Here is a 26,587-nt window from a genome sequence, read left to right as displayed (position 1 = left end):
ATAATTATTATTATTACAGCCTTGCTGGAAAGATACTGCTGTTCGCACAGGGACTGATGCACCCAACTCCAAGATGCTCTTCAAGCGTTACACTTATTTATAAGAGTTATTTATTAGGTCCCCGGGCAGGTTACAACAACAGACTATGTCATTATTATTATTTTTTAAAAAAACATTAAAATCATTAGTACTACAAACCACATAAAACCATTCCAAATGGAACGGAAGAATCTCATCGCAGGAGCATCGAGGGAGGCACTTTTCTTAGCGTCAACCCCATGGATTTCCCCTAGATAAAACAGCACCCTGCAATCTGTCTCACCCACATGGCTGCAGACCTTTAAACATGCCACAGCAATGCGAGTTGGACCGCCAGGAGAGCCCCCTCTCTGCCCCTTCTGGAAACAAGTGAGAACATGTTAGTTTCAACAAGCTTTCCCAGCTAGGAGAAAAGTTCTCTGCCTTAGCCGTTGATTTTGCGTTGCTTTTAAACCTATGCTTGGTTGTTCTCCTCTTGCTTTTAAAAATCCTTTTGCCTGTTTTAAGGTTGCATATAAAATGCACACCACGTGATTGTTAAAAGACCTCAAAGCAAGACCTTCGGGCCTATATGCGGGAGGCGATTTGCCAATTAATTGATTGCAACTCCCGCAGTGACAGCACAGTGTTCAAAGGGCACCTGAGAGCAATACTGAAGGATCACAGCGGGGAGGAGGAGGAAGAAGAGGAAAGTGAACCAGAGACCCTTCAAGAGCCAGGCAGCCCTTTCCACCTGAGCAAAGTCTTTTCCAGCCACATTCAGTCTGGGGAACCCTTTCTGCAGCCAGTTAGAGAAGACACCTCTGTCTTTTTCCCCCTTTGTGCCAGGCACGTCTCCTCTTCTGCATGCTTCCTCCTACGCTCCCCCAGCAGTGCCGGCAAGAACAGCCTCTCTCGCGCCCGTCACCCTGGAAGCAGGTGCCCTTCCAGCAGCTCAGGTTGAGCAAAGCGCTTGGCGAACCAGTTGCAGACATGCAGCTACCCCAGGGCAGGGTGTTCCTGCTGGTAGTGTTTGCCTAGCAGGAACGGGCTCAGGAAGGTCTTGTGGCAGCGGCCGCACTTGTACGGGTGCTCGACCACGTGGGTGCCGAGGTGCTCCACCAGCTCCTCCGGCCGGGTGAAATCCCAGTCGCAGATGTAACAGTGGGCCGGCCGCCAGGTGAAGTGGCTCTGCACGTGGCCGGCCAGAGCCTCCTTGCATGGGTAGGTGCTCTTGCAGTGGGGGCACTGGAACGCGGCTGGAGGCGGATCCGCGCCGCCCGCCCCCTGCCAAAGCACGCTGCCGCCGCCACCCCCTGCCATGACCTGGGCGGGCGGCTTCGGCAAGGGAGCGCACCTGTGGTTGGCGAGGGCCCACTGGTTGAAGAAGTGGGTGCCGCACTCGGCGCATGGGTAGGGCCACAGCTCCGAGTTCTTCTGCAGCAGCTCGGTGAGCGCCTGCCGCGGGGAGCAGCCGGAGTGCAGGCAGTGCTTCATCTGTTCCGCCAGGAACTCCCGCCAGTTGAAGCTGAAGCTGAGCTTGACGTGGGGGAGCACCTTCCTGGCCGCCGCCACGTGCAGCTCCTGGTGTTCGGAGAGCACCTTGCGGCTGGCAAACGTGCTCTGGCACCAGCTGCAGGTGAACGGCCAGGTGGAGGTGTGCGTCCGGCGGTGGGCAGCCAGCTCGGAGGAGGAGAGGAAGCTGCAGGGGCAGTTGAGGCAGGAGTGGACCCTCCCCACCACGGCGTGGGCCCTCCGGTGCCGCTGGAGCTCCTGGGCTGACCCCGCCCCAGCCCCGCAGTCACCGCAGGAGTAGCTGTGGGGCCCGTGGCACTTCTGGTGGAGGAGCTGCATCGACCACTGGCTGAACGTGGCGCCGCAGGTGGCGCAGGCGAAGGGCTGGGCGTCTGCCACGTGCGCCAGGCTGGAGCGCTTCTTGCGCAGGCGCTGGGTGCACTCGGGGCAGGTGGCAGGAGGGTGGCTGTCCGGCTGGCGCTCCTCGTCCTCCCAGCTAAAGCTCTTGTGGCATTCCAGGCACTGGAAGGGCTGGGGCGTCTTGTGCCCGAAGCGCTTCCCGCAGTCCAGGTAGGAGTATAGCTCCTTCATCAAGTCCTCCGGCTCCTCCTTGATGGGCTGGGGCTTAGTACCAGGCTCAGCGCCATGGGCAAGGCTGTGCCCAGGGCTGGGAGGGGTGGTTCTTCCCGACAGGTCGATGAGCAAGTCCGGCTTCCGGTGGCTTACGTCTTCCTGTGCCTCCTGTGTGTCTGCTGAAGTTTCTTGTTCTGCTAGGGTGAGAAAAGAACAAGAACATAAGGGGACCAGGCGTTACACAGGAAAAGCTCTCTCCCGCAGCAGACTCTTAAGGTGACCTGTTTTCGCTCCTATCTGGATGTTTGGCTTCTATTGTTAAGGCGCTTCAGTGTTTGTTAACAGGAAGCGTTGGCTGGTCTTATTGACATTAGTGCAAATTTTGCTGTTGTTTAAATTGTGCTCTGCTTTGTAATGGTTAAAGCAACATCTTGAAATGCTGGGTTTTAGTCTGTATGTTGCTGTGAGGCTCTTTGAGCAGGGAAAAGCGGCATGCAAATAAACTCGCGAGGTGGGCAACTCTTTGCCATTGCTCAACTGAATTAAGAAGAGACGCAGGAACACAAGCCCCGAATAAGCTGTGTGTAGGGGCGTACAGGAGTAATTCGGTTTTTGACGCTGAGGTCTCCCCTACCACCCACTGGACCATCATTTTGGTGATACCAACTGGAAGTCCAGCCTGCATATACTGTATAACAGGCACGTCCAACAGGTAGATTGTGATCTACCAGTAGATCACTGGATGTCTGTGGTAGATCACTGGTACCCCTAAAAAAAGCTCACCCAAAATTTTCCTCCCTAAAAAAAGCTGAACTATGACCTGAAGCTCTAAACAAAAATGGGCCTCCCTCCCTCCTAAAAGCAGCTCAACAATTTTGACCTAAACCCCCCAAAACAGGGCTTCCCTTAAAAAAACTCAACGGCTTTGACCTGAACCCCCCAAAAGGGGGTAGATCACTCCCAGTTTTTAACTCTGTGAGTAGATCAGAGTCTATTGGCCACCCCTGCTGTATAAGGCTGCCTTTGAAGAGGGCTCAGGAACAGCCACCAAATCAGACCAAGGGAAGGAATGGCCAACTGCAAACAGCTGTTAGAGGGAGGCCACTATCATGCTAGCATACATGAGCTGCCCATTTGTTTCTGGGACCAATTCAAAGCATGGGTTTTATATTTTGAAGCCCAACACCTTCATTTTATTTATTTAGAACAGTGGTTCCCAAACCTTGGGGGGGGGGGTCACTGCCTCCTTGACTCTGTAAACCAGGTGTTGTTGTTGTTTAGTCGTGTCCGACTCTTCGTGACCCCATGGACCAGAGCACGCCAGGCACTCCTGTCTTGCACTGCCTCCCGCAGTTTGGTCAAACTCATGTTCGTAGCTTCGAGAACACTGTCCAACCATCTTGTCCTCTGTCGTCCCCTTCTCCTAGTGCCCTCAATCTTTCCCAACATCAAGGTCTTTTCCAGGGAGTCTTCTCTTCTCATGAGGTGGCCAAAGTATTGGAGCCTCAGCTTCAGGATCTGTCCTTCTAGTGAGCAGGTGTAGTCAACCTTTTTACACCTACTGCCCACTAATGCATCTTTCTTGCTGGTAAAATTTCCTTACTGCCCCCCAGTGCTCAATGGAAGGAGGATTCAGCTTGTGCCGTAGAAGCCCCTACCGCCCACCTAGAATCCTGAAATGCCCACTCGTGGGCGGCAGGGACCAGGTTGACAACCCCTGCCATAAACTTATCCCAGTGCCCCCTACTCTATAAAAAGCAATATTCAGAATCACGGTACAGTTGCTATGCTCCTTCTAGCATCACGAGGTGTCGCAGGGCCTGATGATGACAGACACGGCCCTCTGGGCTCAGTCACTGGTTGAGAAAGCCTCGCCGCAGCTTGCCTTTCCTTGAAATGCGAACGGTTATGAGAGCCAAGAGTGTAGGGCTGCACTGGCTACGCCCAACAACACAATGGCACTTGCGGTAGTTTATTATGTTCTGAAGTATTGCTGGGAGTTTGATAATGACATTATCAAAAATAGTAAATTTACTACTAAGCTTGTGGGAAGTACCAAATGCTGAAACGTTAACCATGCTAACGTTTACCAAGCCAGAAAAGGAAAAGACAGCAGTTGCGGAAAAACCTTAATTACTTTTTTAGTAAGACCTTTAAATGTACGGTTGTCACTGTCAACAGAAAAGATAAATGAAGCACATTTTCAACCCTGTATACAATCACAGAATCACAGAACTGGAGAGTTGGAAGGGACCAGAAGGATCTTCTAGTCCAACTCCCTGCAAGACAGGAATCTTTTTTGCCCAATGTGGGACTTGAACCCACAACCCTGAAATTAACAGTCTCATGCTCTACCAACTGAGCTCTACAAAAAGAAGTGATTTCTTCATGCAGCACAGTGTTGAACTGTGGAATTTATGTGCTTATACCTTTTTGGTTTCAAACCTTAACCAGAGAAGTTATCTCGGTAATGAATTATGCCAAGCCATTTTTCAAACAAAAGAATTTAATGGGATTCCTCTTAACATTCCACCTGACATCACTGTGAAGAAAACAAGCAGGTGCAAAGCTAATCGGTATTTAATAGCAAACAACACCATTTTACTACACTATAACATTTTTAGCACTGATGTTCACTGTTGTTTGGGGCGTTGGGATTTCTTTATTTTTGTTATCGTACAAAGAACTCTTCTTAAGCAGAGCACAAAGGAAGACCATCGGCAGACAATATATTTATTTACTAGAGCAGAGGCCGAGTCTTGTGACACTGGGAGTGACAGGATTCCTGCCACTGCCCCTCCTCCCAGAATTATCTTTTTTTTTGAGATTGTGCAGTCATCAGTACAGGCCTGGAAGGTTCCTTGAGGGGTTTGAAGGGCTTTGAACTAGGCACAGAATCCACCCCAAGGATTCTTAGAAGCAGGAGAACATCAGCATTTTTAGTTACAGCCTTGCAGAGGAGGCCAATTTAGCTGCAGCACCACAAATGCCTCTGCTTCACTTGCATATTGAAAAACTTGCTTTCTTTGAAATCAAAGCAGTCAACAATGGGTAAAAAGACAGGATCATTGATTAATATTAAAATATACATATATATATATTTAAATGAAATAAATACTTCATTTACAAAATCAACGCACACAATATATGAACATTTATAAATACAACTAAATAAAATCCTTGAATGACTTAGCAGGAAAGTTGCACTTAACTCAAAACTAGGAGAGGATTAGTTTTGAAGGGTTTCGTCAGAACTCCCATGGGACCCTTCTGAGAAAGCCCAACTTCACATCCTCGTCTGTTTCACAAACTGAAGAGCAGGGGCTTTTTAAAGCAGGCCCTGCCCTGATGATTCTCTACTAGGCAAAAGGACTCGTGGGTTTCTAATGCAGGGAGATGCAGAGGCATTTTAACTTCAGGTTAAACACACAAAAAATATGGTTAAGGCAATGGGAGGAAGCCCAAAATCAAAACAGGCAAAAATTTGGTGAAGTCCTTTAAGTAAAGCAAACTCTGGCTGAAGTTCTGTTCTGAAAACTTGCCATTGTAGAATGAATTACAGGACGAGGGCCTGTGTTACCCAAGCTTTCAAATCAAGGTGTTTTTCCTACCCACTCCCCAATGCAGATAAGTACTCAGAACAGAATAGTTTTAAATTGTCATTGCCATTTTTGTTATTTAATTATTGAACAGAATGTATATACTGCTGGAATGCTGGGGGGGGGGAGAAACCCTCTAACTGGTTTTTAAAATAACAAAACCTGTTATTTATTTGTTTATATTTTATTTAAATAAAGCCTGTTAGAACCTGATAAGCCTCAGAATGGCAATTCTTCTCCCAAGACTCAGTCGTTTGCGAGTTTTTGCTTTTTGTGTAATCCTCAGGAGGTTCTGGTGTTCATGACAACTTCAACTTTTCTTGAAGCGTGGCTGGAGTTTATTTTTACAAATATTATTATTATTTTAACATTAGCCGAGAGTCTCTCCATAGGTGTTCATGTGTTGACGGTTGTTTCAGTGACTTCCCTGATTTGTGCCGAAGCAATACCAGCCTGTACCGAAATCAGCACACCGGAATTTCTATCACCCTGTTCTGACAGACCTCAAAGTCCTTAAATAATCTGAAATCAAGTTTGATGACGCCAGACCATTTGGGGCCATCCAAAGGCAGCTTCTGCAAGGAATCTTTTTCATGCCATCATGATGTGATTGAAATCCTCACGCTTTGAATGAAACGGTTTCAGACTTCGTCTTGCTTCTGTTGACCAAGCTTATTGTTTCCAAATGTCTCCGTTTGTGTGTTTCAACAGTCTGTGGCTCCCCGTTAAGGATTACGGCTCCACCCCAAGCACCAATTTTTCAGTTATTTGAAATACAAGCTCTCTGCGGTGCAGAAAACATGGAATGGGGATTGTGAAAAATACCTGGTTGTAGCGGTCCAGGCTGAACAGTTTTCTCCGGGCATCCTGATGTACTGTTCTGAGTTTACAGCCCAATCCTGCTACATGTACATTATATCAAACGAACAACGTGAATCCCTTTCGCTGTGAAACGCGGGCCTTGTGGCAAAGCCCTTCTTGGGACCGCCTTGCTTTTTCTGGCACAGCTCGCAAAGTTTCAGGTAAGTCATTACAGCCTCGGCCGTGACATTTTTGTACTTACGACTGAGTTCCTTCAGCATCCTGGTCCGACCTCCGTGGCCGATGGCAATATGTGCCGCGTGCAGGATGTCAAACAAGTCCTCATACTGGACGAAGTACACGACCTCGGTGTGCCCAGGGGAGATGGGCACCACCAGCTTCTCCTCCTCACCAATGTTAAGGACGTTGAAGCGCCTCAGCCGGCGGTAATGTTTGCCCTTTTTGCTGCGGAGCCTCTTCGCCTCCTTGACCTCTTCGATCAAAGTCCTGTACCTTTCACGGTTAATGTAACTGTTGTTGTCCTCTCGCTTGTTGGACAGGATCTCCTCCATCATTTCGTAAAAACGCCCTCGGTGTTGCTCGCGCAGGACGTGCTCCATGTCGCCAGCGGCATCAACCCAAGTCAGAAAGGGGGCTGGACCTGAGCAAAGAGGAAGCTCTTACTCTGTGGCCCCAAACCATGTTTTTTTGTCCCTCCAGACTGGGAACAGGGTACTTCCTGAAGGTGCCAGAGACGGCCGAAGGGACCACCCAACTCACAGAACTGGGGCCTGAAGTTTTGTAACCTCAGATTCAAGGTGGAAACATCACATGGGAATTCGCTCTCCGCAAGAAAATGTTGGCTGCCCTGGAAAGAACAGGGACCCAGGGTTTTCTGTTGAGTCCTCATCACCCATGTGTCCCAGAAAGCCAACATGGGTAGCCAAAACCCAACAGGTATGGATTCATGAGATTCCTTCATGTAATTACCCACAAGATCTCTTCCAACCCATATCACATTACAGCAGATGGGGCAAGCACTTTGCGAAGGGAATAAATCTGCAACCATGATCCTGGGTCTGCTGCAAACTATGAAAAAAGGAAGCCTAAAAACTATCTCTTTCTCTCTCTCTGTGTGTATGGTTATCTCTATCATGGCCCATTATGCCAAAGATATTCACTCCCTGAGGTCCCTCTTCACAGGCTGCCTGGGTCCCTGAGGACTCCTGAGGAGTCTTGCAAAGTTTCCTTGTCCCCTCCGCTGCTTGCTGATGTGTGGGTCCTCCCCCTTCCCTCCGATGGAACGGGGGGGGGGGTCTCCGAAGGGATCGGAAAGGCGGAAGAACAAAGGAAATGACATTTCTGTTATAAAATGGTGTCTGCCACGCCTTAGGAGCTGCCAGAAAAATGTTTTGCAGTAGTGGTGGAAGGCGGTGAAATTGGGAGCGAGTTGTCCAGGAAACTTGGATGAACCTCTTAAGAGTTTTAACTTCCTGGCAGTGAAGAAGAGGGTGGTGAAAACCCACACAGGAAACACACACACACACCGGTCCTTGCAGGAAAACTATCCATATTCGGCCTATTCTTCCTGTATGCCCCTGCCGAACTTCCCACTTCTGCTTCAGTACCTAAATCTCACCCTGCCCTTCCCCGCTTCCAAATTTGCAAACCCCACTCCCAGCTTTCTGCTAATGTCTCCCTTAAATGAACCGCTCTGTACCACCTCATTCACAGGTGGAATTAAGTCCCCCCCCCTGCCCTGGTTCCCTAACTTTTGGCATTGTATTATAGCACCTTCTTCCTTAATCCTAGCCTAATGCTACCCCAACACTATTATCCTGCTCACACACGACAATTATTTCTAAAAGTGTAGCAAGGGAGGAGATAAGAGAAAAAGTAGGAGAAGTTTGAGAATCAAAAGTTCCCAGCTTTATTCTATTGCCAACCTAGACTATGACACATTTTAAAGCCTTAAATGCAATACTAAAATATATCCAAGGAATATATTTGGGGTGGGGGGATCATTACAGCGGGCACCTTGCTAATTGTTCAACATGTACCAGTAAGTTAGATCAGGGAAGGTGTTAATACAGGGCCATGTAACCCAGTCTAAGAGGAAACAAACTACAAATCAACCTCCGCCCACAGCCCCTCCACACCCACACCAGATTTAAACTGCACTAGCCAGAGCACGTTGTTCCAAAAAAGGAACAACTGGCAAGTTTGGCCTTGGAGTTCAAAATGAAGCAGGGCAAAGGCTAATAGCTATCCATTCTTAAGGAAATCAGCCCTGAGTGCTCCCTGGAAGGACAGATCGTGAAGCTGAGGCTCCAATACTTTGGCCACCTCATGAGAAGAGAAGAATCCTTGGAAAAGACCCTGATGTTGGGAAAGATTGAGGGCACTAGGAGAAGGGGACGACAGAGGACGAGATGGTTGGACAGTGTTCTCGAAGCTACGAACATGAGTTTGACCAAACTGCGGGAGGCAGTGCAAGACAGGAGTGCCTGGCGTGCTCTGGTCCTTGGGGTCACGAAGAGTCAGACACGACTAAATGACTATACAACAACAACAACAGCCAGAGCACAGCACATACCACAAGCTGGAGAGCAGGAGCAATGAAGTACAACTGGGATATGGTACCTGCCAATGGCTCCAGCAAGCAAATGGCCAGCAGACACTCAAAGAAGCAACACAACACTTCTGACTTTAGAAATGAAACAGGCTGCCTTGGGAGACGATGGAGCCTCTTCCAAATAATTTTTTTTTAAAAAGGTAGGTCAATAGTGCTCTTATAAGCACTGATTTTTCACCACAGCAAGACAATAGATTTACCATTATTTGCTATTACTGTTATTTTAATTTATTACCTGGGTCATAAGCGGGAGAACTACACATGGGAAATGAACTAGAAGGAAAGATTCAGGCATTTAACAATAATTTAACGGCTTTATTAAACCTGAACCAGTTTTTGAAGCCTAAAGATGCTTTCACTTCTGGAGAAGGAACCCTCAGTGGCATTCATTTGAAGCCAACTTCGTCAGCATCCTTCCACCTAGTCCCTTCATTATCTAGGATGCAGGCCAAAGCAGGAGCCCCCTCCCCTGCTCCACCTCCTGGCAACAGCAATGACTGCACCTGAATCAGCTGTTGCAATTCCACAAGCAATAAATGACTGGGTTGTGGGTTGTCATGTCCGTAGAGACACTTTCCCAGGCTTCCTTGACCCACTGGGCAAACTGGGCTGGGTCTGGGAACCTAGGAAAGCCACTGGGTCTTGGGCTGCTGCCTCTTCTCTGGCGCCTTCCTCCAGTTTTCACGCAGTTCTCGGCAGGCGGCTTTAAAGGCAGCATTCCAAGAGACTCCTGGCTGCTGCAACATTTTGGTGGAGCCTTGCGACACACAAAGCTGTGCTGAACAGTCACCAAATTGGGGTGCTCAGTAACACAGAAAAATTCCTCCGGGGGGGGGGGAAGAGACTAGTAGCAAACAACTGATCTCTTGCTTCAATGGATTCCCTTGGTAGCCCCCACTTTGGCTTCCCAACACAAAACAGAAGACAGAAGCGTGGCCTTTTATATCAGACTTCTATGCTCCAAGACCTCTAGCCCACATCTGGCCTAGCAGAGACATTTTGATGCCAGCCTCCACATTATACAACTTGCTTGCAAAGTTCCTCTTCCCAGTGCCAAGCGCCTCCCAAACGGATCCAGCAGAGAGCGGTGACATTTAGCCTTCTTTCAAGTTCTTGAAATGTCAGCAGTTACGTCTCCCTCCGAGGGAAATGGACCATTTGTTGCAAGCAAAACTCAGCCTAGCTCGCTGCAAAAACTTCAGTGTGGTGAGAGCCAGTGTGGTGTAGTGGTTAAGAGCGGTAGACTCGTAATCTGGGGAACCAGGTTTGCCGCTCCTCCACATGCAGCTGCTGGGTGACCTTGGGCTAGTCACACTTCTCTGAAGTCTCTCAGCCCCACTCACCTCACAGAGCGTTTGTTGTGGAGCAGGAAGGGAAAGGAGAATGTTAGCCGTTTTGAGACTCCTTCGGGTAGTGATAAAGCGGGATATCAAATCCAAACTCCTCCTCCTCCTCCTCCTCCTCCTCCTCCTCCTCCTCCTCCTCTCTGGAAGGGCTTTGTCACTCTTTACGTCCAATGGGATTCTGGTTCTCAGGGACTGAATGAGCAGTGTGAGATTTCCTTGGTGATCCTGGCCTTGCCTGTAGCTTGCCTGACCAGGAAGTGTTTGGATCTGCTAGCATGCCACCACAACAGCCACGCTCTCCAACCTTCCACAGCAATTGCCTTTTCTGCTCTAGAAGAAGCATCGCTTCATTGCTCGCACTTTGACTAGAAGGGCCCTGTCCCAACCAATCCCCTCTGCCGTTCTGAGAAGACACTATGCCGCAAATCCCTGCCAAACCAACAACTGGGGAAGAGAGCAAAGGGCCTAAGGAGGTTCCACTTCTTAGCAAAGTATACACAAAGCTGAAGTTAGTTACTTAGCAGAAACCAGCATACAAAAAGTGTGTGTGCCCAAGATCCGCATGTGAAGAAAGCAGCATCTCTTACTACACGGTTGTCAAACCCAAGGCCCGCGGGCCAAATGCGGCCCGCCAGACCTTGTCATGCGGCCCGCGCAGGCCCAGAGCGATGAAATGGAAGAGGCGCTGGACAGCCCGCCCGCCGCCGCCGGCAGGGCTGTCTCTGGGCCCGGGCTGGGGAAGGAGGACGACGCGGGAGGCGATCCTCCTCTGAGGCCGACGCTGCTCAGCAGGAAGGAAGGGGCGGCGCCCAGAGGCGCCCGCAGTTTCTAATTGGCTGCAGGAGATTCCTGCAGCCAATTAGAAGCTGCGGGTGCCCCTGGGGGCCGCCCCTTCCAGCACAGCTTCTGATTGGCTACAGAAATCTCCTGCGGCCAATCAGAAGCTGCGGGCGCCTCTGGGCGCCGCCCCCTCCTTCCCGCTGAGCAGCAGCGGCCTCAGAGGAGGATCCCTCCTGCGTCGTCCTCCTCCCCCAGCCCGGGCCCAGAGACGGCCCTGCAGGCGGCACTGGGCGGCGGCGGGCGGGCTGGCCAGCGCTGCTCAGCGGGAAGGAAGGGGTGGCGCCCAGAGGCTCCTGCAGCCAATCAGAAGCTGCGGGCGCCTCTGGGCGCCGCCCCTTCCAGCACGGCTTCTGATTGGCCACAGAAATCTCCTGCAGCCAATCAGAAGCTGCGCAAAGAGCAAGAGAAGTTTCCCATCCCTCGCGCTTTCACTAGCTTTGCGGGCCTCGCGCGCCCAGATTTGCTCCCCTCCACCTCGCTCAACTCCAGGAACATTCAATTCTGCCCAAACAACCTTGCAAAGCAAGCCCGCTTTCCTTGCTCCCGGCTTCAAGGCCAGAGCGCGAGGGTTGCCTTTGTTGCCGCTCCAGGTTACACACAAGCAACCTCGTGCGCGCACGATCCAACAAACCCCCGGGGCCCAGAGCCGGCGCAGACCTTTTTCCTCGCGATTACGGTGGTCTTCTCTGTTCTCGGCGAGAATCCGTTTCCAGGCAGCGCGCCGAGCTAGAATGCAAAGCAAGTAGCTACTACTCCGGAGACCCCTCCCAGTTCTCGGCCCCTGCGGCTAACGGAATATTTTTAACTGTTTGAATAAACTCTGATCTTTCTCTGCGACGAGTCTGGGATGCCTAGCGGGAGAAGGCGATCATTGCCCTTCAGTTAGGCGGGGCAGAGAAGGCTTGAATTCTAGTCCTCAGTCAGGACTAGGATTGTAGGAGCGACTGTTCTGAATGGAGGCGGGTTCCTAGTATAACTGGATTCTCCAAGGGCGTGGCTTGTCAATTATTTTTAAAATTGCTTTCTAAGCCCACCTCTTTAGGGTGCATATACCCAAGGTGAGTTACAGCAACTCACATGAAACACAACATTTAAATTCTAACATTTAAAATAGCAGTAAAAACATTAAAGCAGACAAAAAAAATATTCCAGCACGGCTTCTGATTGGCCACAGAAATCTCCTGCAGCCAATCAGAAGCTGCAGGCGCCTCTGGGCGCCGCCCCTTCCCGCTGAGCGGCCGAGAGCGGGAAGGAAGCGGCAGCGGCATGGAGACTGCCTTCACCGCCCATGCCAATTAGCTACCTCCGCAAGGTAAAAAAGGGGAAGCCCCTTTTCTTTCTTCCCCCTTCCCCGAAGCTGCTGGCGTGTGTGTGTGCGTGTGTCAGGCCCCGTTTCTTCGGCTTCAAGAGGTTGGATAGGAATCTGTCGTTGATGCTTTAGCTGAGATTCTTGCATTGCAGGGGGTTTGACTAGATTACCCTTGGGGTTCCTTCCAGCTTTACAACTGTATGATTTTATGCTCATTTAAATACCAGGGAAGCCACACATGTGATGTATCAACAGCAATCAAATGTGGGAGTTACAAAAGCATGGATGATGGTCTCCAAATCTTAGTACTGTACTGCAACTTGTATTGTTTAATGGTGGTTTTACGCAGACTTTTGTACTGGTGCTGCTTTCATATTGATTGTATTTAGTTGTTAATTGCATCTGTGTTTTATTGTTTCTAATTTGCAAACTGCCCAGGGAACATGGTTAATTAGGAGGTATATAAATGCCACAGATATCTGAATAAATAAAGCAATGAAAATATGGAGTTGATAACTGCACTTGTGCCTTTGGCTATTATCTGGCAGCAAGCCATGGCCCTAGAGAATGCTAGCCTGTAAAAATATTCACAAATTGGAGCAAATAATATCCATGCATCTTTATTAATTTATGATAATAAAGAGTGGACACATAGTCCTACAGATACAATCGGCCCTTTGAGGGTGACCAAACTGCTGATGCGGCCCCCGATGAATTTGAGTTTGACACCCCTGTCTTACTACCTTGGGCACAAGAGAAAGAAGCGGCTTTTCAAATTGATTAGTGGCTTCTCTCTTTAGCAGGGAAAACTCTTACTCTCCCCGGCATGAACACTGTTTATTTGGATCCTGGCAGTAGTGAGTTGTTTTTATTGGAACTAATTTTAAGGATTGACTTAAGTTATATATTTATTATTTTTATGTTATCCTATTTATAGTCCACCTTTCTTCCAAGCCACTCAATGTGACATGCGTGATTTTCCCTCTCCCGCTCCCCATTTTCCCTCACAACAACCCTGTGAGGTAGGTTAGTCCTAGAGGCAGTACCTGGGCCCAAGTTCGCCAAGTGAGCTTCATGGCTGAGAGGGGGCTAGAAGCTGGGTCTCCCAGGTCTTAGTCCACTCTAACCACACCAAACTGGCATTGACGGCTGTGCAAATCGACTGCACGGGTGACTGTTTGCCAGTTAGGCACCTTCTCCTCCCAACTACTTTTTAGATCCCGTGTGGCATTTGAAGTGTGTGATTCAATTGGAATCTATTAGGACTATTAGAAATTTAAAGCATGGCAGCCCTCTGTTCCTATGTATACTTCTTTGTTTAAAAACAACAACCCAGACACACCAGAATTTAGTCTTGAGCAGGAATAGGCGGTGGCAACTTGAAAACAGCTTTGGGTGGGCTCAGGGAAAGATTGCCAAGAATACCAACACTGTTAACTAATCTGAGCAAATATTTGTCGCATCTTAAAACGTTCTGAAATGCAGCAGGTACTTAAGACTCAGAACTTCAGAGCAAGTCTAAAATGACTCAGCTGTTATAAGGAGGATGAAAGTTAACTCCCCACAAACCTTATATTGCATTTTCCCTTGAGTATCCTTTCTACCACAGTGTGCAAGGATGTTTATTCTCCCCATTAGTTACTTTCTAACTTCTAAAATGCTGCTGAGCTATCCCAGACCTTGTGGACACTAAATCTCAAAGGAGTCACAGAGGTCTCTCTCCATCAAGTACAAGTTCAGTCTGTTTCCTCCTGCAATAAATGTGTGTGACTGCAAGTCTGATCCCCGATTCCCCTCATGGCTGTGCATTTTAAAGACACGAGAGAAAGAGCATCCAGACCTTTGAAATGAAAAATGGTTTTGTGAGAAGGCACCCAAAGTCCTAGTACCATTAAGCAGGAAGAAGCTACCATAAGGTGAGAGCATGTAGAGTTTCACGGGGCTGATCGCCTACCAGCCCTGAGGCTCTGCAAGCCGTTGCTCATCATACCAGAAGCCCTCCCACCCATCACAGTCCTGCTCTCTGGTACATCTTCCCCCTTAATTTGCTTAGGAATGCAGCTTTCCTGCCTCAAACTATGTGCCAGTTTGGTGGTGAGACAGAACACTGCAGTTAGTACAGTGGGAAGATAGAGCACACTGGCTGGGCCAGAAGGTTTGCTGCTGCCTGGAAGAATTCCAGCCCCACCCAAGGGGGAATCTAAGGACCAACACTCTCAAGAGCCAAATAATCTTTGTCTTGCTACTTACCAGTGCTAGGCCCTTCACCAAGGAACAACGGCTCCTGCGCACACATGCCTTCCTGGGGTCCCGCCATGTGCTCTTCGTCCACTGTGACAGTTTGATATTCTGTTGAGGAAGAAGAAAATTTGCAACCAAGGCTGTCCCGTTCTACTCTTTCCACAACGTTCGGAGCAGAAATATCTTTTGGTAGGAGAATAACTAGCCAAACTGCAGGGGGAAATCTTCCACCCGCCACTGTCTGGCAGGCGCTTTTGGACATTGTTAACAAACAAAAAGAAAAAGAAAGGTGGTACATGGCCAGGGATAGAAAATTTGCATGTCTAAGAATCAGGACTGCAAGCCTTTAAAGGTTTGCTGCAACAATTATATTAGAGCCATCACTGCAAATTTAAATCTGCTTCTTTACGCCCACTCGCAATGTCTTCATGAGGATTTACGCATTCAATGCATTCCTAACAAGGCAAGCATAATTGGTTCCAAGGGAGATCGAAGACAGGACTCACCCAGGCTACCTTTGTGGCCGAGATCTCTTTCTTGGCCATCCTCAGGAGCAAAGCGAACCTCTTCCACTTCCTCTTTAATCCACGAGGATGACTCTACTATATCCATGGGAGAACCTGTGCATAGGAGAGAGGAGGTCACAGGGCACTGCTCTTCTACATCAAGGAGAAAACTCATCCAGAGCCACAGGCAGCAGGAGGAAGCACATGTATGGCAAGAGAGGGGGGACAGAAAGAGGAGAGCTTAGCAGCCAGGGAAGGTCAGTGGGAAGAGTGTGAAAGAGGTCAGAGGAAGGAGGTGATGGAGCAAAGAAAAGGATGGATGGTTTGGAAGAAAGAGTTTCAAGGGGCAGTGATAAAGGGCACAGTGAAGGGCAACACAACCCACAAAACCAGCCAGTTAAAACAGCAAAGGTGGCATGGGGGTGTGGTGGAGGTGAGAAACCTTTGAAGTATGGTACCACCCGAAAAGTATGCCTTGTGTCTCCAAAACTGCCTGCAAAGGACTAAAGGAATATGGCAGGCTGCCAATTGTGTAAGCAGCTCTCTCATAATCCTGGCTTTATAATAAAAGAGAGCCTGCTGGGAAGAGGGGAGCCCTCGAGTCAAGGGCCTGCTTTCTTGCATGGGAGCCTAAAAGCTGAGCAGAAACCACAATGCATTTAAATACTCACCCATGTGGCAGCCATTGCTCGTCTCCTCACGAAGCTTAGCCTCCCCATTCTGGGATTCCTCCACCTCTTGTTTAAGCCACAAAGAAACATCGACTGGAGCAGCGGAGCAGTCTGAATGGGAAAGATAAGAGGTTGCTGTGCATCAGCTGATGAACACTGAAAACCATGCACACACGACAACCTGCTGGTCACAAACTTGAGGTTTAAACTCTGTGTTTCATTATACAACCCAATACATTCCAATCACTTTCCTAACCAGGTTCCCATGTAAGAAGTCTTCATTTTCTAACCATCCCAGCACTGTAACAGGGCCCATGTCACATTCTGAAAATGCCCAGGCTTTCCAAGCAATCTTGCATGTACAAATGTACCTCCTGGTGGGAGGTTCCGGTTTCCGCCTGCAGGAATGGCGGACCTGTTTTCCATCTCTCTGACCTTCGTAAGGAATTTGGCGGTTGCTAGGGGAGTAAATGGCAACCCCCTACCCTCTCCGGGGGTTACGGAGAGGGGCCGCTGGCCCGCGATGCCCCCAGACCCACTCCGACTGTTTTTGGAGTGGGGGGAGCTTGGGCTGAGCACTTACGAGGGCCAGGACTCCCGGACGCTAATCTGCATGGCGGGGATTTCCATGGTTAAAGAAGATAATTAGGCTTAAATCTATGGACATACTTCAGAAGGAGGGGAAGAAGCGCTGTTTACTGCTGAGAAATTTATGCTGCTGAGGGAGAGGAGTCAAAGATTGTACAGCATCTGGAAGAAGGATTGATGGGGACGGAGCGATAAGGGAAGTGAGTTTTTATTTTTATTTTCTTCATATTGTTGCCTCGTACCTTCCCGGACGCGATGTCCTGGCTTGTTTGGAGTGAAAGAGAAGCAAAAGACTGTGTGAGTTGAACTTTATAACTGTTGTTACTGAGCATATTTTTTAAAGATGTGGAGTTGCCGAGGAGAAAAGCCCCCCCCCCTAGTCGGACGGAAGGAGTCTTGGACGCGTTCGGAGGATTTATGAGCTGTGACGCACTTTAAATTGGAGCAGCGACCTGAAGCTAAGTTCAGCTATAGGGCAAGGAGATCCATTAATTTACCAAGAGTTTATGGTTTGATGTTTGGGTCTCCTGCCTGGAAAAGCTGTAAATTCTATAATGATTGTAAATCTTCATGGCTATGAGAGGAAACGAAAGTGATTTGAGTTTTTTAAGATGGCGCTGCTTCGTGCTGCTTCGACGCAACAGGGAGCTCCATTAAGAAGATTTATGGGGAGGCTGGACTGATTAACTCACACAGGAGAAAGAACATCTGTGAAACTTTGTTTGATATTTATCTCAGCAGCTGGGAAACAATCGGATGAAAGTGGAAAACATCTATGTGACTGTAAGGGGAAGATCTGGATTATTATGAACTTGGAGGACGATTTGAACTTTAGAAAAAAGACGGCAGTGGACAGTTGCGAGGAATTCCCAATTTCTTGAAGCATGGGAACCCAAATAAAAAATTCTTTAGATGATTTGGCATAACATTCGGTTTGATTGATATATATATGTGTATAATTTGAAATATTGAATGTGATATAATTGGTTTTAATTGGAAAATTAATAAAAATATTTTTTTTTTAAAAAAAAAACAAATTGCCTGGTGGAATAAGATGGCTTTCCAATCTGGATGCAAGAACTTCCTGCAATTAAAGGGGTATCACCCAGGACCAAAAACGGGCAGGAGATTATACACACTGCTGCAAAAGGTGCAGGAGGACAAACTCAACGTCATGGGCATACAAGGCCACTTCTTCAGATACAAAAATTAATATTTGTAACAGGAAAGAAACATGTTTTTGCCAAGTATGAAGGTTGTTGCAAAAGCACTACAGGCATGAAGCATATGAGGCAGCAAGAAAACAATCAACGTGCTGGAAAAGGTGCATCTTTTGCAACACAAATATCACTTCTGCTCCTCAAGCCCTCTAAGTAAACAAACACCTTAAACTGTAACAGGTGGATTTAACATGTGGATTCGTTTCCATACTTTGAGTACAACTAAAGTGCAAGTGAGGAGCACCCAGCCCAATGTCCCCATGCATTTATTTATTTATTCATTCATTCCTTCATTCATTCATTTAGATTAGTTATATTCCACTTCATAGCCAAAAAGAGGCACTTTCTATTCTAATAATAATAATTCTAATAATAAAACCACACTCAAATCCAGTAAAAGAACAGGAATTACACAATGTCCATTACAACTAGGATTACTCAGGCAGCATTTCCTGCCCTCAACTTTCTTCTTTCCTGGTGTCATACCAGGGGAAAAGCTCCCACCAATACTGTATCCTTTGAGGCAAAGGAATGGGGCTGAGGAGCTGGATCTCACCCACATTGGTCTACAGGCTTCACTTGCAAGTCATAACCACATGCTGCCAACACAGCCAGTGGCAAAGGTCGAACGAAATGGCAAGATAACATCTCTGTTACGATGAGGCAGCAAAAGGACTCTCTGCTCTGTGTTTCGGAGGCCTCGGAGGCCTGCTAACGCACCTGTGTCAAGTTGTTCAGGGACACCACTGCCTTCTGAATCTCCAAGTTCTTTCTCACACAACTCTTCTCCCTGCTCAATCCGAGTCAGGATCTCTGGCTTGGCGACGGCATAGTCTGTTCAATTGATGAATGGAAAAAGAGGAGGTCATTATACGCCATTCACTAACAAAAGGCTCAGAGAATTGCGAAGGCTGTTATCCAGAGTCAGACCACCAGTCTATCTAGCCCAGTATCATCTATTCTGACAAGCAGCAATTGTCCAAGGTTTCAGCAAAAGAAACCTTTCATAGCTCTGCTACCAGAGATCCATTAAAAAATATCTGTAAGATGAACTAACTGGAGCCCCTCCCCCCCCAAAAAATGCAAAGTGTGCAGTCTACTGCTAAGCTGCAACCTCCCTCGAGCTGAACATCAAACAGCTCTCACGATCAAGAATGGGTGTGTTTCAAGGTGCAAAACTAGCCAAAATATGGCCGCTGCCCATGAGTTATCCATCCCCACTTGGTGACCACCAGATGTCTGGGACTACAATTCCTATTATCCTTGACTACTGGTCATACTGGCTGGAGCCAATAGGAATTCCAGTCCGAAACATCAGAAGGGTAGCAGGTTGGGGAAGGAAGCTACACACTTTCTAATAGGCTTCGCTGCGATCCAAATCCCTTATCTGTCATGCTGGGGGAAGGGAGGGGAGTGTTGGATGGGGCAGATGTCTCCGCCCCCACCCCCCACCAATGACTCCACTGGCTTCCTCCTTGCTTCATTTGCCAAGAGTGCATACGACCCACCAAAAACTGGGCATCCCAGGGGTGGGAGAAGCTGGATACCAGTGCCACACTGCTGTGACTTGATGCCATGGAGCCCAGCTGCTCTGCCACTTCTCCCCAGCTGTGGATTTCCTGAACCAAGCAAAGGGTTGGACAGCATGGCCTATAAAACTCTCTTTGGAGCTATGAACCCATGGTAATGGCTCAGAAACTAACAAAGGGGTCCAGTGGCAGGTTCTCTGCCTGAGCAGGGGCTTGAACACACTCTTCCATGACAACAAATGCCCTTATTTTCTTTTTTAAATATACACACGTTGCAGATCATCAGAGAGAGGCCTCTCTTATTCACTAAACCACATTAGCTCTCAAGATACTGATAATGATCACCCAAACAAGTAAGAACTTTGAGCCTACATCCCATTATATATCAACTCAGGGTTTCTTAAATCTCACCCAGAGAGACCAACATCTCATAGTTGCTTTTCATGACTGTCTTGTATAACTCTTTCTGCAACTCATCCAGGTCTCCCCATTCCTTCTCGTTGAAATGGACTGAGAGGTCATCGAAGGTCACTGGAACCTGGAACAACAGAAGTTAAAGCTCAGCACCCTCTTGACTCCCAACCCAGCCGGCCTAACTGGTAGGCAAGAAATGTTACTTGATGGTGTTGGAACAATCACTTTCTACATAAAAAGAGGCTGTCCTTTGGTGCACACATGACACTAAGCCAAACATGAATGAGCAGGTGTATCAGTGCACAGAGCAAAAATCACAGCCACTTCCTCTGCTACTGGGAACTAAGTCAGGGTTTGGCTTGATATTACATATGAACCTGAGCTTGTGATTAGTTGTAGCTTAGGTTTGTTCTTGGCCTACCACTTGTGATCTGTCTGTGGGTGCAAACCACAAGCCCATGTTTGCATGTAACATGAAGCCAAAACATGGAGGAATGAAGCAGCATTTCTGTGAACCAGCACACTTACTTGTTCACACTGAGCTTAGCTTTAAGTGCTAACAGGACTATTGTTTTGTCTGAAGCAGACAAAAGCATCTTGTTTTCAAGGCCGCACATTTTGGCCACTGAGATAAAATAAGTTTGTTTCCAAAAGTTCTCAGCATCCTGCAGCCCCACTGAAAACAGTGTGAACTGCCAAGGAGAGCTAAAACATCTGCAAAACATGTCTTATTCAGGAATACAGATGTGGGGAACACTGGGATAGCAACTTTCTGTTTGGTGCTGTGACCCAAGGAAAATGAAGAACCTCTAGCACTCTCACAGAAAGCTCAAGGAGGCAGCCAGGAAGAATTTGGGGGGAGGGGGGCATTAGTAGTGAATCAGAGCCATGCATTCAGTACAAAAAAAACCCCGGCATGCTTACTTTCATTGAGTTTCTGGTCCTCATTGCTGGGGGAAAAGGTGAGGAAGCCATCTGCAAAAAGTCTGAAATGAGCTATGGAGGAGAATTCTGGATAGACTTCAAATAACTACAAGGTTGTTTCATAGTTGGGTTTTAAAATATTTTTCATGGCTCCAAGTTCTTCCTGGCAGCCCAAATAAACTGTTTGCATCTATAGCACTTGAGTAATTTGCATAATTCCATGCAGTAAACATGAATGTTTGCTAGCTCTGGTAGCAGAATGTTTTGTACTTACTTGCATCAAAGCCTTCATTATAAACCTTCAGGTGCCAACCAAGCCTTTGGCTGATTGCCTTTTGTGTATTTTATATTGCCATATTATGTTGTGAACTGCCCTGAGATCAATGGATGAAGGGCGGCATACAAATTTAATAAATGATATTAATAATACTCCTAACCTTGGGCGTTTCTCCCTTCACACCAGGGGGGAATCTCAGGATCCAGAAGTTCCGATTCTTCAGCAGATTCTCCACATTCTCCAGTCTTTTCTGGAGCTGCCTGTACCCCTCAGTTAAGGTCCCCAGTGCAGCCCACTTGCTCTCCAGCTGGTTCTCCATTTCTGTTGAGGTCTTTTGACTGGCCCCCAGCTTCTTCTCTGTTGACCCCACCCTGCCCTCCAAGCGCAGCAAGCGCATGGTGTGGTTGTCCACTGTTTTGTCGATGGCCTGGATGGCAGCCACCGCCGCCCACATGGAAGCCTCTGACGTTTGCACCTGCATCTCCCGCGTGGTGGCCTGCTTGAGGTTCACAAGGGACTGGAAAGCCAGGAGAGACCTTGGCTCTGCATCACACTCCATAGCCTGCTTTGCGGAGACAGAAACCCAAAGTCAGCGGCCATCTTGCGTTTCAGATGACACCTGCTGCATTCAGAAAAACCCTTCCCACCATAGCTGCCAAGTTATCCCTTTTTTAAAGGGATTTTCCCTTATGCTGAATAGGCTTCCTCGCGAGAAAAGGGAAAACTTGGCAGCTATGCTTCCCACCTCCTAACCCCATTCTCTCCTTCTGAAATGTCAGTGGCAGCAACCTATTTCGGTCAGACAGTAGCTTGGGCAAAATGGGTGCAAAAATACTGCCATTTAAGTGGTAATTTTGCAAATACTAAACCAGGCACCCCCAAACTGTGGCCCTCCAGCTGTTTTGGCCTACAACTCCCATGATCCCTAGCTAACAGGACCAGTGGTCAGGGATGATGGGAATTGTAGTCCAAAACATCTGGAGGGCCGAAGTTTGGGGATGCCTGTACTAAACAAGCCCAGTGAAGGGTTGGGAATCGATACATACAACTGGCAGCCTGATGAAGAATCAAGCTGGGCGACTGCTCCGCCCCCACCTTTATTATGGACTTTAGCCAATATGAGACAAGAGACAAAATGCAATTTAATTATCGTGGCTACTGCGTGAGTCACAAGTGAAGCTTCTCCCTTTGTGACCTTTAACTGCATTTGTCTTTGTCCTCACTTCTTATGTGGTGATCAGCAGCAACTGAAGCAATGCAAGAAAGGAACTCTGCCAGAGTCTTTTTCCATGGTTGTTACTGGATGTGGGGAGGGAGAGTTAAAGGAGTGCTGGGAAAGGGCCATAGCTCAGTGGCAGAGAATCTGTTTTGGATGCAAAAGATCCCTGGCAACTCCAGTTAAGGCTAGAGGAGAAACCTGTCCAAAATCTTGGAGAGCCAATGCCAGTCATTGTAAACAATACTGAGCTAGATGGACATACGATCTGACTCCATATAAGGCACCTCCAGGTATTCTTTGTCTGTGCATCAGCTCACACAGGAGCAAGTGCTTCTGCCCTTGATCAGTTCAAATTGCATCACCCATTGAGAAATACTTGCTCATCTCAGTGTGCTTTCGATAGCACCAGAACAATACACTTTTTTCATTCAGGACATGCATATTTTAACAAGCTGGCTTGCATTTTGAGAGATTCACTGAAATATCAAAAGTAGTGTCTTTAGATTGAATTATGGTGCTGGAGGAGACTCTTGAGAGTCCCATGGACTGCAAGAAGATCAAACCTATCCATTCTGAAGGAAATCAGCCCTGAGTGCTCACTGGAAGGACAGATCGTGAAGCTGAGGCTCCAATACTTTGGCCACCTCATGAGAAGAAGAGAAGACTCCCTGGAAAAGACCCCGATGTTGGGAAAGATTGAGGGCACTAGGAGAAGGGGACGACAGAGGACGAGATGGTTGGACAGTGTTCTCGAAGCTACCAACATGAGTTTGACCCAACTGCGGGAGGCAGTGCAAGACAGGAGTGCCTGGCGTGCTCTGGTCCATGGGGTCACGAAGAGTCGGACACGACTAAACGACTAAACAACAACAACAACAACAAAGTGTCTTTAGACAGTGTTCCAAGTCCATTGCTTCCAGGACCCCTACAGGAAAGTTCCTCCCTGGCCAACATCTGTATCTGACCCATTTGCTGCCCATCAGCAAATTGCACTTGGTGAGTGAAACTGTAGCAGGGATGTGCTTTTTACCCTGTGGTACCAGATGGACTTTTGCAATCAGGTGGCATAAAAATATTGAGCGGCTGGAGGGAATAATTTATCCTGCCACATGACGCCTACCCTATACCCTTCAGCATTTGATAATAGGAATGCCAGGGACTGGCCCTGAAAAACAGGGACATGTGGAGGGTCTGGTGCTACCCACCCCACCTCATAAAAACAAACAAACAAATAGCATCCTAGACCTGCGATTTTCCTTTCCTTTTCCTTAATCTGGGACTATTAAGGAATTCCCAAGCTGTCCCCCCCTCCCCCACCTTTGCCTCCTGCTTGCGGGTGCTGAGAGCTCACTGACTAGGCATTGAAATGCCCTTTTATGTGTGGGGTTTTGGGGAGGGGTGCTATTGTTTATATTTTGATTATATATTTTGTGCTTTTCTATTTTCTATTTTTTGATATTCTGACGTTTACAAGACATCTGAAGGCAGCCCTGTTTAGAGAAGTTTTTAATGACTGATGTTTTAATGTATTTTTAATCTTTTGTTGGAAGCTGCCCAGAGTGGGTTTCCCCAGCCACATGGATGGGGTATTTATTATTATTAGTATTAGTATTATTATTGTATTCTGCGAACCGCCCTGAAACCTCCGGGTGTCTGAATAATTTTTTTTAAAAAAGATAGAAATGTAAAATTCAATAAAAATATTTATTTAAAAAAGCGACCTCCGGGTATAGGGTGCTACATAAATTCAATAAACAAATGCGGAGGGTCCTTCCTCGTTCTCACGGGGGCTTCCCTCGTTTCCCTGAGGCGAGAAGGGAGGCCTTGAGGGACTTGGAGGGGGGTGGAAATGAACAAAGCGGGAGGGGCGACCCTCCCCTCTGAGATTTCTGAGGTAAGACCAGGGGAATCTGTGAGGGGCGGGTCAGTCTTCCTCCTTCCCCCAAGGCCTCGCGTCAGGTGTGTCGCTCCTCCCGCCGCCGCCCCCCCCTCCCCACCGTCCGCTCCACCGAGCCTCACCTGGACAGGCGCCCCCCCAGCCATGGCTCCGAAGAGAAACAGACAAGGCGAGCGGCGCTCGGAGGCAGCGGCGGTGGGGAGGAAGCGGCGGGGGCCGAACTGCGCACGCGCACTGCAGCCGCAGCGCCTACCCATCGGGAAGCCGAGGAGACTGAGTGTGCGCCGGCTACGCATCGCGAGATCGGCAGGCGGCAGCTTCCGCTTCTCCTCAGCGCAGCGCCGCCAGCAGGCGGGAGGAACGAACGGCCTCTTCGCCTCCCTTCCCTTCTCAGTTGCCGGATGGCGGTTTTTTTGGGCGGGAAACCGCCGGATTCCGAGCTACTACAACTCCCGTCATGCCCTGCCGCCGGCCGCGCCGTAGAAGGGATGATGGGAGTTGAAGTGCCGAGCGGCCCCGGGGCAGGCGGCCCCCTAAGAGCGTGGCTGGCTATGGCGGGGCACTCTTTCTTTCTCCGCCCCACAGAGGTTTTCCCCTGAACTACGGGCTCGAACTCTTCCGTTCTTATTTATTTAATAAAAATTGCATACAGCTTCTTGTTGAGTCATTTCAGCAGTCATTTTTACTTTTAATTAATTAATTTTTAATTAATTATTTTTAATTTTAATTAAAATTGAGGTGCCCTTCCAGCTGTTGCCGTTGGCTACGGAGTCCCTGTGATGTCACTATCCAATATCTGGCTGCGGCTTGTCAACATCTGCCAAATGGGCTTCCAAAAGTGAATGGCAACCAGTTTGCATCCACAAATATCCATCGGCTTCAAGCTTGCGGCATCCACCGCTGTTCAAATGCCAGCGCCGTCGGCTGCGCTAGAGAGTGGATGATGGGAGTTGAAGTTCCGTGCGGACCCCCTGACGGCGTGGCTGGCTAATGGACGCGCTTTCTTTCTCCGCCCCACAGAAGTTTCCACTGAGGGGAAATTGCCAGCGAAAACTATACCTTGTCATGAATACGCTAGCTCCCAGCTTAGGAATGCAGCCGGCAGCAGACCGCAGTTTGCAACCGACGGGATCAGATTTCTCTCAGAAGGCAGATGCAGACTCCCCCTCCTCCCCTTGACCTGAAGGAGAAGATTGACAGTCTGTCTTCTCAGGAAGAAGTTGGAGAGGATCCAAGGAGCCACAAAGTCGTCTTCGGGGGAGGGTATTTGACAGGAAACAAAATAAGAAGTGCAAGGGTCATAGGTTCAGTTTATTCTGCCAGAAACGGAAGGATTCTTTGGAAGGGTCAACTGAGTGAGGATGCTAGAGCCATCCGGAGCCTATTGCTAATTTTTGCAATAATATATATAATTCCTCCTTTTAATTTCCTATGTGTGTTATCAAGACGGGAACCTGGACTCCTAACAATACCGTTGTTATTTCTTTCATTAAATTGCAGCGGTCATTTTTATTTTTAACTAGCTGGCCCTGCCACGCGTTGCTGTGGCATTGATTGTGAAGTTATGACGAAAAGAAGAAGTTAGGTTACCGGTAACATTTTGAAGTCTGGTATTTATTTTTGTCTTTTGTAGGAGGCAGTGAGAGATTTTACTTTCTTGGGCTCCTTGATCACTGCAGATGGTGACAGCAGTCACGAAATTAAAAGACGCCTGCTTCTTGGGAGAAAAGCAATGACAAACCTAGACAGCATCTTAAAAAGCAGAGACATCACCTTGCCGACAAAGGTCCGTATAGTTAAAGCTATGGTTTTCCCAGTAGTGATGTATGGAAGTGAGAGCTGGACCATAAAGAAGGCTGATCGCCCAAGAATTGATGCTTTTGAATTGTGGTGCTGGAGGAGACTCTTGAGAGTCCCATGGACTGCAAGAAGATCAAACCTATCCATTCTGAAGGAAATCAGCCCTGAGTGCTCTCTGGAAGGACAGATCCTGAAGCTGAGGCTCCAATACTTTGGCCACCTCATGAGAAGAGAAGAATCCTTGGAAAAGACCCTGATGTTGGGAAAGATTGAGGGCACTAGGAGAAGGGGACGACAGAGGACAAGATGGTTGGACAGTGTTCTCGAAGCTACGAACATGAGTTTGACCAAACTGCAGGAGGCAGTGCAAGACAGGAGTGCCTGGCGTGCTATGGTCCATGGGGTCACGAAGAGTCGGACACGACTAAACGACTAAACAACAACAACAAGGCGTGGTAGTAAAGACGGAGTTGTCGTTGTTGGGGTTTTGGTGTCCGATATGTCGTATCTTACCTGGACAGTGGATGCGGACTGTCTCCCGGGGCGGGATGGATCTCGGGGGGCCTGTTAGACCTGTGAAGAGGGATAAAGAACGTATAAATTAAGGGTAATGGAAAAGAAGTGGAAGCATAATTAAATTGGTAAAAATTGTATTTGTGTAATAT

The 26,587-nt window shown here is 48.1% G+C and overlaps 1 protein-coding gene across 3 annotated transcripts; it reads right to left on the bottom strand.

The window, feature by feature from the left end:
* Nucleotides 1-93: 93 nt before the first annotated feature.
* LOC118092204 (zinc finger protein 212) lies at nt 94-24,399 on the bottom strand. 3 transcript variants are annotated; one of them, XM_035130026.3, is made up of 8 exons: nt 24,245-24,399; nt 21,167-21,571; nt 19,803-19,929; nt 18,583-18,696; nt 16,055-16,165; nt 15,384-15,497; nt 14,887-14,985; nt 94-2,303 (listed from the first exon to the last, which is right to left on the bottom strand). In XM_035130026.3, the coding sequence occupies exons 1-8, from the start codon at nt 24,377-24,379 to the stop codon at nt 1,018-1,020; spliced, it is 2,391 nt and encodes a 796-aa protein (XP_034985917.2). In that variant the 5' UTR covers nt 24,380-24,399; the 3' UTR covers nt 94-1,017. The 3 variants fall into 3 exon arrangements, with proteins under 3 accessions (XP_034985917.2, XP_034985919.2, XP_034985918.2); XM_035130028.3 differs by having other exon boundaries at nt 94-2,300; nt 24,245-24,367; XM_035130027.3 differs by having other exon boundaries at nt 21,167-21,568; nt 24,245-24,367.
* Nucleotides 24,400-26,587: the final 2,188 nt, after the last annotated feature.

Source organism: Zootoca vivipara, chromosome 11, assembly GCF_965207765.1.
Source record: "Zootoca vivipara chromosome 11, rZooViv2.hap1.1, whole genome shotgun sequence".
In the NCBI taxonomy this organism is placed as follows: domain Eukaryota; kingdom Metazoa; phylum Chordata; class Lepidosauria; order Squamata; family Lacertidae; genus Zootoca; species Zootoca vivipara.
Note: the sequence above shows the minus strand (reverse complement) of the source record. Positions and strands in the feature narration are given on the sequence as shown.

What these genes read in the sequence shown, in the direction of transcription:
- LOC118092204 (XM_035130026.3), bottom strand. Translation starts at nt 24,379, where the DNA reads ATGGGTAGGCGCTGCGGCTGCAGTGCGCGTGCGCAGTTCGGCCCCCGC. An exon ending in TGAGATGTTGGTCTCTCTGG is followed by an intron (nt 18,697 to 19,802) that starts GTGAGATTTAAG and finishes TCAATTGAACAG; the next exon opens with ACTATGCCGTCGCCAAGCCA. An exon ending in TGGTGAAGGGCCTAGCACTG is followed by an intron (nt 2,304 to 14,886) that starts GTAAGTAGCAAG and finishes TTCTCACCCTAG; the next exon opens with CAGAACAAGAAACTTCAGCA.